Source organism: Paralichthys olivaceus, chromosome 20, assembly GCF_024713975.1.
Source record: "Paralichthys olivaceus isolate ysfri-2021 chromosome 20, ASM2471397v2, whole genome shotgun sequence".
Taxonomy (NCBI): domain Eukaryota; kingdom Metazoa; phylum Chordata; class Actinopteri; order Pleuronectiformes; family Paralichthyidae; genus Paralichthys; species Paralichthys olivaceus.
In genome coordinates this window covers 19557027-19574603 of record NC_091112.1, presented here as the reverse complement: position 1 = coordinate 19574603, position 17577 = coordinate 19557027, and the positions used below count along the sequence as shown (strand labels likewise).

Here is a 17577-nt window from a genome sequence, read left to right as displayed (position 1 = left end):
TTTCTCATTGTCAGAATGTTGTATCGCCTGTACATAATATATCCAAGACAGTGGCAACACCAGCTAATGAACTCAGAGTAGTGAGAACTTGTGTGTTTGTACTGGGATTGTTCATTTCCGTTGAATTGGTCTGTCTAATACTGGACTCAGCTCAGCACAAAGATCCAATAATGAAGCTCTATAGAATCTTTATCAGCTGATGATTCAGTCATTATCATGGGCCACTTGACAACATCTTAATAATATCAGCATTCTCCTATCAGTACCAATGCATCCATCACGCAGCATTACACACGAGTGTCACCACAGTATTTATGTTTCTATTAGTTCACACATAAGTGGTATCCTAGCCTCCATTCTGGGACATCATTTGGAAAGGTAAACAACATTTGGAAAGGCAAACAAATTTAGTTATTGGTGGTCTCCAGTACACTTTATGTGCCTGACAGCACAGACACATATATTGATCGCGTGATGTTGGTTTAAATGTTACGATGGTGGATAAATAATCTGCTTCAATTCACCTCCTCGTCTGGCTGACCACTTTCCTCTCTCTAGAATATTCTTGGGTTAAAGCTTTGCACAAGTGAGCACATTCGCCTGTCAATTTAGTTTTTTTATAGATCCCAACATTTGCATTGGAAGTGGCATACGCACAAAATAGGGTCTGAAAGATGTGAACCCAACTGTAATAAATGTATTTTTACTTCTTCCAGTACCAGAAGAAGAAGACAAATCTTTCTTATGGAGAGGGGACAGCTCTCTTACTATACTCTGATCAGCACTGGACATCTGTATTTTACTTTTTTACTTTCTGCAACTATGAGTTGGCTTTACAAATGTTAGATTGTGTATGTTTGCGCCTCTTTGATAGCTAGTGTAATGACTATGTATACGACAGTCTTGCTGTAGAGAGGGTCATTATACTTGGTTTGTATCTATGCTCACATCCCATTGTTGATGACTGTACCTTTTTGAAACAGTGGATTTCACCATCAGGTCTGTATGTGGTGATGAAACAATAGGGAGTTCAGTGCAGTTGCTGTTACTGACATTTTCATCTGGCTCTGACATCACAGTTGTGTTATATGTGGCTTTATGGCAGTGACACACTCACATCCTCTGAAGCTGCACCCTGCTGCTACTCAGCAGCAGCACGGACGTGCCAGATAACGCTATCTTACTCTTAACTACTTCCTTGCTTTGCAAAGGCCATAACCTGCTGTAATTTATGGTCAGTCAAGCCCCAGCAGGCTCTTCTCTGCCTCCTGCAGCAAAGAGAACAATACATGCTGGGTGGATGACAGCTCGGCCTTCGCTAATGTGTGCACAGGCACGTTACTGAGTTACAGGGCTGCAGAGGAGTTGCAGCACTGATACTGATTCTACAGATGTTAATAGTAAATGGTTTGTATTTATAAAGCACTTTTCTAGTCTTGATGACCACTCAAAGCACTTTACACTACAGTTTGCCATTCACACACACATTCATACAGTGCATCTATTAGCAGCACGTTCATGGAGGAAGAGAAGGGGGGGCAGTCCTGAGCATTGCAGCTGCTTTGAGCACTAGTGTAGTCTACTACACTAGAACAGATAGCTGTGTGCATACGACCTATCTGAATGACAGTCCTGTATGAAAGAGTTGGATTGTTGTAGTTTCTTTTTTCAGTCAAAGAAAAATCGAGTGTTAGTTGACAACCACTGATAAACGTGGACTGGTATGGAGTAGGTGATTCCACAGATGTCAATAGTAAGTAGGTGGAGTAGGTCATGCAGCGTATCCTTCCACAGCCTGAGCACGACTGTTGTGCAGTTGTTTGGTTCTATATTTTCACTTTCTTTTCATTAAATTTGATCTACTTTTCTTTAAAATTTAATTTTAACATGTTCTTATGTTACTTAAAATCTTTTCTCTTATAAGAATTACATTTGAACACGTTTTTATTTTTAAAAACATGTATTATTTTTATAAAAAAATAATATAATTAAAAGTATATTTTTGGGGCTTTTTATGCCTTTAATGGACAGGACAGTTGAAGAGAGACAGGAAGCAGGGGGCAGAGAGAGGGGGAATGACATGCAGTAAAGGGCCGTCCGTTTCGGAATTTAATCCGGGGCCCACTGCAGCGGGGACTGTAGCCTCTTTACATGGGGCGCCGGCACAACCCACTACGCTACCGACCACCCCAAAATTATATTTTTTTTAACTATTTTCCTGGGAGATGATTCCACAGGAGAGGAGCCTGATAGCTGAAAGCTCTGGCTCCTCCTCTACTTTTAGAGACTTTAGGGACAACAAGTAAGTCTGAATTCTGGGAGCGCAGTGCTCTATTAGCCTAATATAGCACCATATTACCCTAAGGTACTATGAGCTCTTTAAGGTATGATGGTGCCATATTATTAAGGGCCTTGCAGGTGAGGAGGAGTGTAGTGAAGCTAATACAGGATATACAGTATGTGGTCTCTTTTCCTGGTTCTTGTCAGGACACCTACTGCAGCATTTTGGACAAGCTGCAGGGTCTTTAACGACTTACTGCTGGAGCCTGATGAAAGGGAATTACAATAATAAAGTCTGGATGTGAGAAAAGCATGGACTAGTGTTTCTGCATCTTTTTGAGACAGGACATGTCTGATTTTTTAGATATTACGTAAGTGAAAGAAGGCGGTCCTAGAAATTTGAATCACAAATCACAACATTAGATATTTCAAGGTACTTTACAGGTAGAGACATTACAAAATTATAAAGAAACATGGCCATTGTGACTTCTCAGAGTTCAAGTTGATATCCAACAATGTCTTGTTGTGTCTGAAGGTCTGATACTTATTTTCCATAGTAGTTTTTTTTCTCCTTGAATAGCCATCTGTGTGTTGAACTAATGGGTGGGACTGCTGTGACAGCAACAACGTTGAGCTGAGACTGTTTGTCGGCTCCCTATAGTTTTATTTATCATAACAGTGTATGTGTTTTATACAGACTGACGACGCTATTGGAGTCATGGGCTGAGCAGGAAACAAAACCATGCAGGACTGTACTGTGTACATGTGACAGTGAAGAGGGCCTGTGTCAGAACATGTTTTGGAGAACTGGGAGTTCCTGTTTCTCTGCCAGACACACTGAATGTTACAAACACAAAAAGCTACAGTTTTACAGAATTAGGTTAAGCAGAGGTTAACATCTACATAGTATCTTCATATTAAACACTGACTCTGCTCATTCCTTTGGTTCATAAGACCTTGTAGAGGTTAATACTTCTGTCTGTATAATACTCAACAGACTTCATGCTCAGTCTGCATGTTTACAGTGACAATACATAGCCCATTGGTTCCTAGACTTGGAGGATGGTCACTCCCACATGCAGACAATGTCTGAAATCTCTCACTATTTAACTAGAAGGGCTCTTGGAGAGCACATAACTCCACCAAGTGTGATTAGCCAATTTAACACCATATTGCACATGCTGGACCGTGAACATGATGATGGATCGTGATCATGGTGGCATCCATGGATTATGATATGCAAACTCACAGATACTACTACTACTATTATTGGCAATACCGCTGTCATTACAAATCACTGCCCCCAGGCAGGCATATTTTTTTTATATAAATACCTCCATTTATGTTAGACACTGTCTTTTCTCACAAATGTTGTAAATATCATTCTATTGACGTGCTCGGCTACATGTGGCATCTGTCACACTTCTGTCCCTCGCATGTGGCTCCCTCTTGAGGTTTCTTAAATTTTCCCCATGTTAGTTTTTGCTAGTTTTCCTTTACTCTTGTCGAGGGGGCAGAGGATGTGGCACTTTGCTATGCACTTTGACACAAATTGTGATTTATGAATATGGGCCATACAAATAAAATGTCATTGATTGATTGGGAGTAGGGGAGTTATCAATTAGTGAATACGGGGATTTGGACACAATGATTTGTGAGATGACCGAGATGTAACTAATAACTATGTATGTATTAATTAATATTTAATATTGACTGCATTCCATTCCAGTCCTAGGACCATGGTCCAAGCCATTATTTGTTAAAGGTTCAGTGTGTGAGATTTAGGTGAAAATGACCTATTGGCAGGAATTGAATATAAAATTATATAATATAATAATGTTTTCACTTGTGTGTTTTATCTACATTGTAAAAATTGTTGTTTTCTTTACCTAAGAATGGGCCCTTTATATTTACATGGGGAGTGGGTCCTCTCTACAGAGGCTGCCATGTTTTTTACTGTGGTCGAAACTGGACAAACTAAACACCTTTTGAGTTTGTATGACAACTGAAGTCTACCACAGGTTCTCTCTCATGTTTGGCGGAGGAGGGTGAGGTGAGGGGTATTCAGCTGCAAAATGCAACTTCACCACTAGATTTCACTAGATTCTACACACAGAACCTTTAAGCCTGTGTTTTTCCAGCTGTTACCCTGTTGAAATGGGGGAGGGGGCTGAAGTTGGATAGAATATTAAAATGACTTGCTTATTTGATATATATTATTTAATGAGATCTGGGAATTGAGGTCTGACAGATGTATTTAAACAGAATAGAAGTTCAATAACTTTAATAACAATAACTCTGTGTACTATACAGTATTCTGACCCCATTTATTCTCTCTGTTTCTCCCAGATTGTGAAGCTTCGGCAGCAGCTCCTGCGCGGTAAACAAGGAGGACGCCACAGCAAAGACAAAGACCGACTGTCCCCTCTCCAGTACAACACCATCACCTACACCACCCTCACCAGCTCTACCAACCACAACTCCACAGCCAGCCACGTTCAGGTAGGGTACTGCCTGGAAATCCTTTTGTCCTCACACTGAAAGGTCTGAGCTCAAACGGATGATCAAACTCACTCATTTGAAAACATTCCAGTGGACATTCATGAAAGAAGCAGGATCCGCTCCTTCTGTAGAAATGGTAGATGGTCTGTAGCGCTTTACAGTAGGCTTTACACATTTACCCATCCACACACACACTCATACAGTGCATCTATTAGAAGCACTTTTTCTAAGAGGGGCAATTCAGGGTTGAGCATCTTGCACAAGGACACTTCGGTATGCAGATCGGTAAGACTGCCGACCTTCTGGTTGGAGGAGAGGGATCCCTCACATGTGGCTCTCTTTGTACAGAGGATATCAAACCTTGTTGTAAGCCTAAAAGTCCACCGGCAGTGGCAGACTTAGCCACATGATTACAGCTGGTAGGAAGGTATCAGAGGACATTTAGGCTTAAAACATGGTGTAAATGATGCAGTTTCGAGTCTAATAGGGATGTCGGGTCTTGCAGACACTTGAATGACACCACATGAACAGTATAGAGGCATGTTTTTTCTGTTGTTTTATTAGTTCTGAAGAAGAGGACACCGTTGACTTCAATTGTATTAGATTCTGCTACAACGCTGTTTACCCCTGAGACTCCAGAAGTGTTTTGTGGACTCAAACACTTAACACACCCCTCCATCAACACAATGGAGGGCCAAATCATAATATACATTATATCAAGGCACTTTACATAGAAGGTCAAGACCTTAAAATCATATTAATATAGAGAAACCCAACAGTTCCACAATGAGCAGCACTTTGGCGACTGTGGAGGAAAAACTCCCTCATTAACAGAGAGAAACCTCTAGAAGAACCAGGCTCAATGTGGGCGGTCATCTACCTCTACTGGTTGGGGTGAGCAGAGAAAAATGGGGGGGAGAGGAGAGAGGGGTGGAAAAGAGGAGAGAGAAGAGAGAGAGATAGTTGGGAGGGGGAGGAGGGGGAGAGAGAGAGAGAGAGCTGAGAGAGACCAGGAACACTTGTGCAGCATCAGGTATCAGATCTGAGTAGTTTAAATGAAAACAATAACAGTGTAAAGAAGTTATTGACTATTATTGATAACAGTCACAATTCATATAATAATTAATAACTGATAAGTATTGTTGTTAATAATAATAATAATAATAGTTGTTGTCAGAGATATCTGCAATGAGAGAGAGAAAGAGAGAGAGGGACTATGGGAGAAAAAAGAAACATAGTTATTGACATATATTAAAATAAACAAATGAGTGTGGGGGGGCAGAGAGATGGAGAGAAGTGGAGAAGTGCTCAGTGGATGATGGGAGTTCCCCCAGCAGTCTAGACCTATAGCAGCATAACTAAGGGTTTGAGGTCTGCATGATTGAAGTCCCCTGCTACGATGATGAGCCGTCAGCTGTCTGTTGATGACTTCATGCAGCTTTTCAAGTGATACCTAAGCCTTAGCTTGTGGGGGAATGTATTCTGCCATAATTGTTATTATTCTGAATCCCCTCATTTAAAGTAAGGTAGTTTTATTTGATTTCATTTAATTTGAATAAAATGTATTGCTCTGATTCTAGCTGCAAACCTCATTCCTGCTTACACTGCATGGCAGTTTACACTCCACAACCCCTCACACAGGAAGATGAGAACATGAAGGAGTCAGTGAGGAGAAGGCGTCTTTGTACAATCACATTTTTTCCAATATCTTCCTGTTTATTTATATTGGTATGAAGTCCCTGATTTCACTGAGCATGAGGGTAGTACAACTGAAATGAGAACCATAGTGGAAAGAAAATAATAAAAGTAACATTGCAACATAGGAAGAAAACTATCTTCATCGGAGTCTGATATGCAGCGCTGCTGTTATGAGGAATAATACAGCCTCAGAAGGAATTCAGACTCATTGACTTTTTTTGTCAGCTGTGACAGCACAAGTCTTTGTGTGTATGTGTACATGAGTACCTTTAGAACTTCATACCTGAATACACACTATCCCATGGGGCCTTGTGTCACTTGTCGAAAGAAAATTAAGTTCCAGACGGTGTTCTTAGGGTTAAGGCTATGTTTTATGGGTCAGGTTACTGTTATGTTAAGGGTAAATACAAGTTTAAGGTTAAGCTTTTAGGTGTGATGGTTAAGGTAAGTGTGAGGACAAGGGAATGCACTATGTAAATTAGTTGTCCTCAAAGGGATGAAACAAATAATCAAATTGTGTCTGTGTGTGGACTACAGCACTTTTCCATGTCGAAGTCGGCACAGATGCCGCTGTCCAACATCACAGTGCCAAAGCCTTCCATCTCGAGGGTGCCCAGCAGCATGGAGGGCATCAACCATGAGCTGGAGAAGGTCTTCATCAAAGACAACGGCGAGAAGGAGGAGCTAAAGGTGGGCTCTGTTTCATCTCAGTTCATACTGAGACAGGATGTGATCAACCCAGTGTTTCAGTAATTCTCTCTTGAACTCTTGTACTGTTCTGCCTTGTCCTGGTTCTGATTGCTGTTCTGCCCCTCCACTGTCCTTGTCCTCTCTGACTCTACAGTCCCTGGAGGTTCCTGACGGGCGACGAGCACCCTTCCCTCCTCAGCAGCGCAGCAGCAGCACCCGAAGCGTGGACACTCAGACTCCCTCAGCCCCTGGCCGGTCCAGCAGCTGCTCCAGCCTATCGCCCTGCCCCTCGCCAGCTTGCCCACCAGGGTCTCATGACGGCAGCCCCTACTCCACAGAGGATCTACTCTACGACCGGGACAAAGGTAAAGAACGTTGAGCTGTTGTTCGGGCTCCTTGAGTCACTGAGTTCATGTTGTTTCACCAGTTGTAACCACAAGTCTCTGGTGGATCCTTGAAAGCTATGCAATTTTATAAAGGAATGCATTTAATTAAATTTAGGGCAGATGGAATTGCTCTGGGTATGATCAAATATTTTCCATTTTATATCCCACAGCAGTGATTTCCTCTGTTAGTTTTATTATTTTTACATCTATAGCATTAATTCTAAAAGAAGGTAACGCAACCGACTCAGGGTGATATGACATTGTGTCCATGTGCTGTCCCCCTGCATTCTATCTTGATTCAACTATCAGATTTACACAAACAGCCTCAACCCTCTTGATATTTCTTCCGTCTATGGTGTTGATTCCAAAGTGCTTCCTCACATCACTCCTCAGATTTTTCATGTCATCTTCATTTGTTCACCTAAGTTTAGTCAGTACAGAAAACTGTCTTACCACAACTTTAATTAGCAAATAATGATTTAAACCTTCATTAATCAATACGATCTATAAACAATGGGTCAGAAAACACCAGAGAAAAAACACCAGCTCTGTAGTTCCAGTAGGCTTTACATCAACTCATAGTTCTCCTTGTCGGGACAGTGAGCTGTGAGAATCTTCTTTGAAATCAATGAAGTGTCCACACTATAATTCACTTCAGCACAGTCAACTGTTGTTAGTTTGGATCCTCTTGCCACAGCCTTCATTACATCTTCAGTAGGAGGCATGTGTGCTTGGGTCTGAGTGCCACAGACAGGGCAGGGCAGTCATGAGAGATGACAATGACATTGTTGAATTTGGTCTTTGTGCAAGCTCTGTCAGAACTGGTGCCTTATTGGTACTGTATTTTCATACACACCCCTATTCTTGAAATTGGTGGATATTCTTAGGTAATGTTAAGAAGTGTTGCGCACTCTTGGCACTGTAGGCGACCAGAAGAGAGGCATTGAGGGACAACAACACATGTATAATGCTCCATATTATATTATATTATATTACATATGGTACCAAAGAAGTTGGACCTAGGATTCACATCAAAGAGGACACAGGGAGGTGTATTTTACATTTTACAAGCACATCTACACGAGACGGATAAATGGACAACATGAAAATGCACCTGTAACCTTGTCGATTGTTCTGCTGTATCGACCATGTGTCTCTGTTCACAGACAGTGGAAGCAGCTCACCACTGCCCAAGTTCGCCTCCTCGCCCAAACCCAACAACAGCTACATGTTCAAGCGAGAGCCGCCAGAGGGCTGTGAGAAGATTAAAGCTTTTGAGGAGATGAGGTATAGGTTGATACTTGTGTTGAATTGAATCATCACTCTAAGGCCTCAGAAATGTACTGATGCTACTTATGCTTCTCTTCAGCACCAGGCAGTCAGCATCGGCGTCAGTCCCCCTCTTCTCCTGTCCCGACAAAAACAAGGTCAACTTCATCCCGACAGGTTCGGCATTCTGCCCCGTCAAACTCCCCGGCTCCCTGCACCTCACCCCGGCCTCAGAGCCCGAAGAGGATGAAGACGACGTGGAGGCGGGCCCCGGCTCAGAGCCCCAGGGGGCCACATCACTCTACGGTGGCCCCTCACAGGTCTCCACGAGCACCAGCACAGAAGACCCTCCAGAGGAGCCCGGCTCACCTTCAGAGACTGCAGACCCCCTGACAGACAGCCCAGCCATTAGCTAGACCTGAGCAGAGCTGGCCTCTGGCTCTGGGATCCACGCTAGCAACCACCAACCAACACCACTAACTGTCCCACCAACACCTCCCTCTGCTCTGCCAAGGGAGTCTGCGACTTTCTGTGCTGACTCCCTCCATACTCTTCTATCTCTGCATGACGTAGCACCAATGTCCCAATTAACCACCACCACCACCACCACCACCACAAGACTCGCCACCTCAATGTTCTGTCCTGCACAATGTCTGAGCTGTTGTTGGTAGAAAAGGACTTGATGGCTAAAGTTTTTTATATGCAGATATCAGATGGAGGAATGGAGCACTCTGGATGTGGGGGTGGGGGCATGCATTATAAACTGGTAGTCTGGTTAAATTATGTGTTGTGTTCTGTTTCAACAATCACAGTATAAATAAGCTCTAATATATACATACATATATATATATATGTATACGATATATATATATATATACATATATATATATATATACATACATACATATATATATATACATACATATATATATATCAGGGTTTTCCCTAGGCATCTTAGGTGCTGTTTTTTATTATAGATATTTATAAAAACACAACACAGGTTGTTGTTTCTCACATGACATTCAGACATTAACAAGAAGAAAAGAAACTGATGATGACTGCACCATCCAAAATTATCCTGGTAAAATAAGACCTGTAATGAGTATTTAGAGCATCGGTTTACTCATCTCCCACCACCATCTGACAGTGTAATCGTGTTTGACTGCTTACAGAAGGTTTTGTTGGGTTAGATGTTCTTAGACTGTTCCATTGGTCATCAGTCATCTGACCAGGCTACTGTAGTGAGAGTCATTCCTCTATCATTTGTCTTTGAGCTCATCTTTCTTCATTTCTGCAGTAAAGATGTTGGAGCCGAACGGCATCTTTTCTCTCCAGAGTAGTAAAGAACTCTCAGGAAATTATTTTCCTTCGGTTTAGATGCTTCACAAAAAGTCCCATAACCATAGGGAAAACCCTGTATATGTATATACACATACATATACACAGATCAGCCACAATATTAATACCACTTACCACATTTACTATTGAGACTGATCATTGTGTGTATATATACATATATGTATATATGCATATATTTTGTGTGTGTGTATGTATGTATGTATGTATGTATAAATATATATATATATATATATATATATGTGTGTGTGTATATATATATATATATATATATATATACTGTATTATAACAAAAGACTTAAGCTTGTTTAAAAGAAAAATCCAAAACTGTGTAACGCTGTGTTATGTACAGAGCAGGAGAATCGGCTGTATAGTGGATTGGATTATGTTTACACTATCCAGGTCACATGATTGAAACCTGTTTAAAAAATGTAAACAGCAAATCATTTGGGCAAAGACTAAAGAAAATACAAAATGGCCACAAATTGGTTGCACAGTGTCTGCATCTGGCCTTGCTTCAGGTATTTCACAATCAGAGTCTATACTCAGGTAATATGGAATGTTTGTCCATACAAATATCTGCAGCTTGACAAAGCAGAGCAGATTCACTGTCATTTATTCCTGGTTTCTCTCATTCCCAGACGAACCATTCTTTTCCGTTCCAGAGTCCAGTCTGAGACTCGACCTGTGACAGGAGCTGCAGAGGGTAAAAGCTTGAGTTAGTGGGCATCCTTTTGTACAGGTGGTGGGACACTGTTTGGGCCGCACACACTGTGACTGATGACATGTGTGGCTGTGTGTGCACAGATGGGAGCATGCTGGGCAGAGACTTGGAAAGACACACAGTGGAAGTCTGTTATTTAAGTCCGATGACAATGTAGGACTGGCTCTCTTGAGCCTGTTGACGCGAGGTCTGCAGTACTATCACATGAAGGTACACTCAAACTGAAACATATAGTACAGTATGTGCAGATTGGAGATGGAGTTATACAAACGTTTCTCTGAGGTAGACATGACCTTATTTGTTATATTGGACCCTACTAAGGAGCTTTATTGTACAAATGAACCTGACTTCATCAAGACCACACCTCATCTAATACTGTATTTCTGAGGTCCATATCAATATATTTAAAAAGAAAATATAATATATTACCAATGTTTGGTAATTTGATGATCCTCTTAAGTTGGAAGAATTGCCACCTAGATATATAGAGCACAATGTTTTCCATTTGCCAGCATTTCTTCCAGTAAAATACACTGATGATAAGGAAGGCAACAGATCATTGTGTTCAAAGAATGAATGACATGTGTTAGTAGACTGAATTTTTATTTCAATTAAAGAATCATAGACTTTTTCCCTCATTAAGAAATAGTTAATGAAGAATAATAGAATAGAATAATGAATAAACGTGTGACTGCACGAGGCACCGTTCAGGCAGGGTACCGTCAAGACATTAAAATTTCAGTTTCAATACCATTGACTAACAAACCAATTGTGAAAAACCACGCTTTTAAATACACACAAGCAACCCTGATAGAAAAAATAATCCTGATTGGCAAATTTGCTTTAAAGGCTCAGTGTGTAAGATTTAGGTGAAAGTGATTTTTTGCAGAAATTGAATATAAAATAATCCTAGTGATGTTTTCACTAATGTGTTTCATCTAAATTGTATGAATTGCTGTTTTCTTTACCATAGAATGGGCTCTTTATATTTAAATACTTTATATTTACATGGGGGGGGGGGTCCTCTCTACGGAGGCCGCCATGTTTTTTATTGTCATCCAAACTAGACAAATTAAAACCGTTTGTGTTTTCATGACAACTGAAGTTCACCTCAGGTTCTCTTTCATGTTGGGAAGGGGAGGGTGAGGTGAGGAGTATTCAGCTGCAACATGCAACTTCACCCCTAGGTGTCACTAAATTCTACACACTGAACCTTTAAGGCTGCACTAATGAATATTCTTTCTAATAGGCCAATATCTGTGTAAATTGTAAAAAGGATAATGCTTTGATAATGAACTATCGACAATCTTCAATTCCCCTCAGTTATTTTCCTTTAAAAACATCACTCTTAACCAGCCAACATATTTTCTAAAAAAATCCACTGTCACTCAGCACAAAATGAAAATGACAGACCAGCTAAAAAGACGGGGGTTAATGGAAACCAGAACAGGGCTTTTAGACTTGTAAGACTTTTTCACTTGTATTTGCTGGTGACCCATGGATTTGTCAGTGGGTACGTGTCCCTTATTATCTGTGTCTCAATTCAGGGGCTGCATCCTTCGGAGGATGCGGTTCACCCGGCCCATGAAGACCGCCTTCTTAGTTTGCAGCTTTGACCAGGTAGAATCAAAATGAAGACCATCTGGTCTAAAGAAGCTTTCTGTCATTACCTTCACCAGCTTGTCCTGTATTCTGTATTGCTAATGCCTGGCAACAGAGCGGAAGTTGGACACGCTGAGAAGGTTTTAATGCCCCTTAATGTTTTTTAACGTGTGCCGTAAGCTGTTCGGTTGAGTTGAAGCGTGATACCCAAGCATTAGACGTCTTGTCTCTTGCTGGCGCCATTACCTCTTTGAAAAATGGTTTGTCCCGGAAGGGCAATGAATCCTGGGATAGTTTGAGCAAGGAGGGATTGACCAATTGTAGCCTTCATTTTTCTAGGATGGAAGAACGTGTTTGTGGGCCGCATTTGAAGGAGCCTTAAAATGTCTAGTCTAGTTGCCATGACACAATCAGTCTTCAAATGCAGCCTCCAAAGGATGTGGGCCCTGAACTGAGACACAGCTGTTTTTTTTGCTGCCTCCAAGTGAAAAAAAAAATCCATTAATGCAGCTTTAAGTTGATAATAAGCAACAATTAAACATGTTAAATGTCTCCCGTTTGTACTGTAGATGTTTTAATAATTATTCAGTAAAGTAATCAGGTTTGATACCCAGCCCTGGGCATCAGTGGATGTAGAAACACTGTTTGGTTCAATCTATCAGGTGTGGCCACGTCAGATGAATGTTTTTACAACTCTTATCTCCATTCAGTTGATATCCAAACTCAGACTGTTCCAATCATCCACATACTTGTTATTCTATTAAATGCATTCCATGCGATTTTAGTATCCAAGACATGAATAGACTCATGATGATTCTTTCCTAAAATATCTCTCAGCCTTTTGTTGTGATTGCTGTAAGAGACTAGCTGCAGTACTAAGAGATGTTTGGCTGCAGAGTCAGTAGCACCTTCGTGTGTGTGATGCACAGATAAAAGCCTGTCTCTGTTATTACTGAGTGTTGTAGACCTCCTCATGCTGCCTCCAGGCAACCGAACCTTCTGAACATCCCATGTAAACACTCTATTTTAGGCTGTTAAATGAGCATCGCCAAGTGTAAATGATCCACCACTTTGATTTGCAAGTGTGAAACATAATCCACATTTATTTTGATATCTGGTGTGCTTGTGGAATCCCTGCATTAATGTTCCATTCATATTTTGCATATATGTGGCTTTTAAAGAGGCTCAATGCAGTGTTGTGGTTTCTAAAGACATCTCAGCACCTTACCAAGAGCTATAGCTTTCCCAATGTCCCACATATACTCGACATTGGTAAACTAGATGTGTGCAATAATAGATAAAAAAGGTGTTGTTCTCCGGGATGTTGTCCATTCTTTGACTTGAGCGTCTCATCTTGCATTCCTTTGGTTTTGAGCACGGGGGCTGGATCAGCAACTACTTCTTCGCTAAAGCCATCAACCAATACAAAACCAGCACTGAGAGTGACCAGAGCACATCACTGGCAGGTCAGAGTGTTCATAAACTTACTACATGATACTCCTTGTGTAATCTGCATTGTCAAAGTTCATGCACAATGGCAATAAAAAAAAATATTGGTTGTTTTGTCCACTCTATAGTGTATGTGTGTATGAGTCAAGGGAAAGTCTGTGACCTCTGTCACCTCTGATCAACAAGGACACAGGTCGTGTTGTTGACATTACACACAACCCGAGCCACTTTACTCACGTTACAGTGTGGGTTTAAAAAAGAAATCCTAAACATCCAGTGCTCAAGTGGATTGTTATAAATAAAAGATCTTTATACTATACCAGCAGCACGGTGAGGTGGTGCTTTGAACTCAGCACAGGTTTAATTGTGAACTTTTTCAATATTTATTTTTTTAATAAAAAAAATATATCAAATATCATGTCATTGTTAATCTTAATGTTAAATGTCATACCTTATTCTTAAATTTAAATATTAAATTGACATCGAAATATAAAATTACAATTTTGAGAATAAATCGAAAACTAAATATCAACTAACTAAATGCTTAGTTTACATGCAAATTCAAATTGCCAGGCAGATTTAATACCGAAATGTGTCTGCCTCAGATTTAAATATAGATTCAATGTTTGGATTTAAGAGTTACATTTAACATTTAGATTCAACATTTAACATTAAGGTTTAAAATTAATAATCAGACTTGGCATTGACACCTTCTTCAATGTAAACAAATTAGGTGTGTCAAAGTCAAAGAGAAATCCAGTAAAACAAATGCACACTACCTTCTTTTTTAATGTTGTGGAGTAAAATACGGTGACATGTTGCTGTTCATTTCAGCATGTACTATACAATCTACACGCCATAACACTCAATAAATTCACAAAATACCAAAAAATGACTGTAATGATCCGTCCATCATCTATAACTCTTATGCCGTACGTGTTGCAGACTGACCGGAGCCAAACCCAGCTGTGTCATAGGCGGGTTACACCCTGGACAGGTCACCAGTATATTGTGGGGCAGATCACTGATGCTTGAGGAGCGGGACAAAACCATAAAGCTTAAGGTTTCACTTTTTCAATACTCCAGTAATGACAAAGTGCAATGTTAAGCTCAGACAAATGAAACTACATGTATCTACCATGTATACCAAGCTAGTGAGGAATGCTTTGATACAACCTCCCAACTTTTCTCTTTTTAACAAAATGTACTTTTTGCCTTGTCATCACTTATTTTGTGTCAACACCATCAGACACCAAAAAAACAAATTAATTTTCATTCACACCTCTATGCACCATTATGTGTGTACGCCTCAACTAAACCCTCATAGAGTTGATGACTGTCAATTCACAGCAATAAAAAAGCAGAAAATGCTGATGCCTTTGAATGTCAGACAGAAAATCTAATTGAGTGGAAATCTGACGGTATCGACATTTTGTTTACGAAACAAATGGAGTTCATGTAGCAGCCATTTCTTTTTAGCTTGATGCTAGATGCTAACAGAACCTACTCCAGGAGAATGAAAGTATCTAAACATTCTAAACAATTTCCTCAGAAATTGGAAGACGGTGTTGACATATGGTTGTGAAACAGGAAATATTAACATCAAGATTTAAAATAAAACTTATTTGACCCTGTCTGTCATAGATGCACTCTGCGTAGGTGGAATGTGAAAATGGATCCTCAATGACTGCTGCCCCTAATATTCCCTCATTTTATTACATTTTAATGAATGTCTGACAGTGTGGGGAAACAACTTTGAAATTTGTGTCATCTCTGATATGAGACATTAAGTGTTTCTTCTTATCAAACAAGCTCTATTTGATCATTAAAAAATATTTGTATCCTTTTTATTGCACATGAATGACTGAACCCTTCTCCCTGGACATGCTGTTTTAGATGTAGTGGATAGACAGTTTCATAGATTTGATATAATAGTTTTTAAATTACGTTCTCAATCTGCTACATATAGTTATTGGTTGTATGGTTCTTCCCAACCACTGCTGCAGCTGTTTTAGCAGATGTTCAGGAGCCTGCTGATGCTCTTCTTCCCACTTCTTATTTATACCATGTTTTATTAGACACAGCTCAGGCTGCCAATGAACTGTAGTGTTCACAGTTCTTTTATACCCTGATTCATACTTTGGCCTTGTTACTGATCACAGGTAAACTGCCTTTTGTTGCAGTGGTTAAAGATGTCAAACTGTTACACCTTTACTGTACTCTAACCAATGCTGTAAATACTCTTCTGACGTTCTCCATCACACGTGGCATCTATTACACTTCTGTCCGTCCTGGGAGAGGGATCCCTCACATGTGGCTCTCTCTGAGGTTTCTACGTTCTTTTTTTCCCTGTTAAAAGGTTTTTATGTGGTAGTTTTCCTTCCTCTTGTTGAGGGTTAAGAGCAGAGGATGTCACAGCTTGTTAAAGCCCTATGAGACAAATTGTGATTTGTGAATATGGGCTATACAAATACAATCTGATTGATTGATTGATTTTAGGTTAAGACTTGGTTTAGGGTTAGAATTAGGTTAAGGTTAGGGTTAGACATTTGTAAGATGCCAGGGAATGCATATGTCAATGGGTGTCCTCACAACTATACAGAGACAACTGTGTGTGTGTGTGTTTACTCATTTTTGGTGCCTCTCTCTGACCTTTTCCAGCATTTCCAGACCGGTGGGTCCTGGTTAAGGTAAGTGGAAACTGTGGTTAGGTTAAGGTTAAGGTTAGGCATGTATTAATTGGTCAAGGTTAAGTTAAGGGTTTTGGTAAGACAGTCTACAATCAAGGGAAGCCAATGTAAAGTAGTAAAAGGATAGCTGCACAAACCTGTGTGAATTAGTTTTCTGCATATGAAGCTCCTGTGAACTTGATAACTTTGTGTATTCCAACATATAGTTTGACTTAAATTAAAGTATAAGCAGAACCATAGGCCCCTCTGGAATGTGACTGGTAAGTGATGCAGGCGGCTGTCCACAGATTATCCAACTCTTTATTTGGACAAATACAATATCAAGTGTGTGACTCTAGAATTGATCATCATATCGAGGTGTAACAAATGTGCCCTCCATTGGTCACAGTCTGCAACTGCTCTCCTGTTACATCCTAAACTGAGCAGTCACACCCTCTGCCATGACAAGTGAAAGGCAGCGCTGGTCTGATGCACCAGGAACATTTAAAGGTAAGTAAGGTGGCTGACTGATCGCTACACCGATGGTGCAAACTGAGACCACATTTCCCATGAGCCTCCCCCTGAAGTGGACAGAAGTTTCCAAAGATACTAAATGTGCATTTTTGAGAAAACATTGTTAGGTAAAAGAACATACTATTTCCATTTGTTGAAGCTATGAACCGTTTTGGCTGTCAGTGTTCCCAACCATCCACTGACTTTAAATCTGTACAATCACAGGTCACCAGTCAATCACAAGAACAACACACTCACATACACATTAGGTCCATATAACATTCACCAGTACCTTTTCACATGAACCGACAACCTCAGGCAGTTTAGTCACCAGTTAACCAGTGAATAATACTGTTAGTGCACATTTCAAACACAGTGAAAAGTAGCTCAATCTGTTACAGTTCATCTTTTCTCTTTGTTTAGGGTCAGTCGTTTTTGT

General features: G+C 40.4%; 1 protein-coding gene across 1 annotated transcript in view; it reads left to right on the top strand.

Annotated features, from left to right (window-relative positions):
- Window positions 1-14079, top strand: part of glcci1a (glucocorticoid induced 1a) — a 35196-nt gene extending 21117 nt beyond the window's left edge. Inside the window, exons 4-8 of the mRNA XM_020090344.2 lie at window positions 4630-4782; window positions 7018-7170; window positions 7325-7535; window positions 8723-8843; window positions 8926-14079. Coding sequence (XP_019945903.1) covers window positions 4630-4782; window positions 7018-7170; window positions 7325-7535; window positions 8723-8843; window positions 8926-9241 — 954 coding nt within the window. The 3' untranslated portion in view covers window positions 9242-14079. The remainder of the gene's footprint in view (window positions 1-4629; window positions 4783-7017; window positions 7171-7324; window positions 7536-8722; window positions 8844-8925) is intronic.
- Window positions 14080-17577: the final 3498 nt, after the last annotated feature.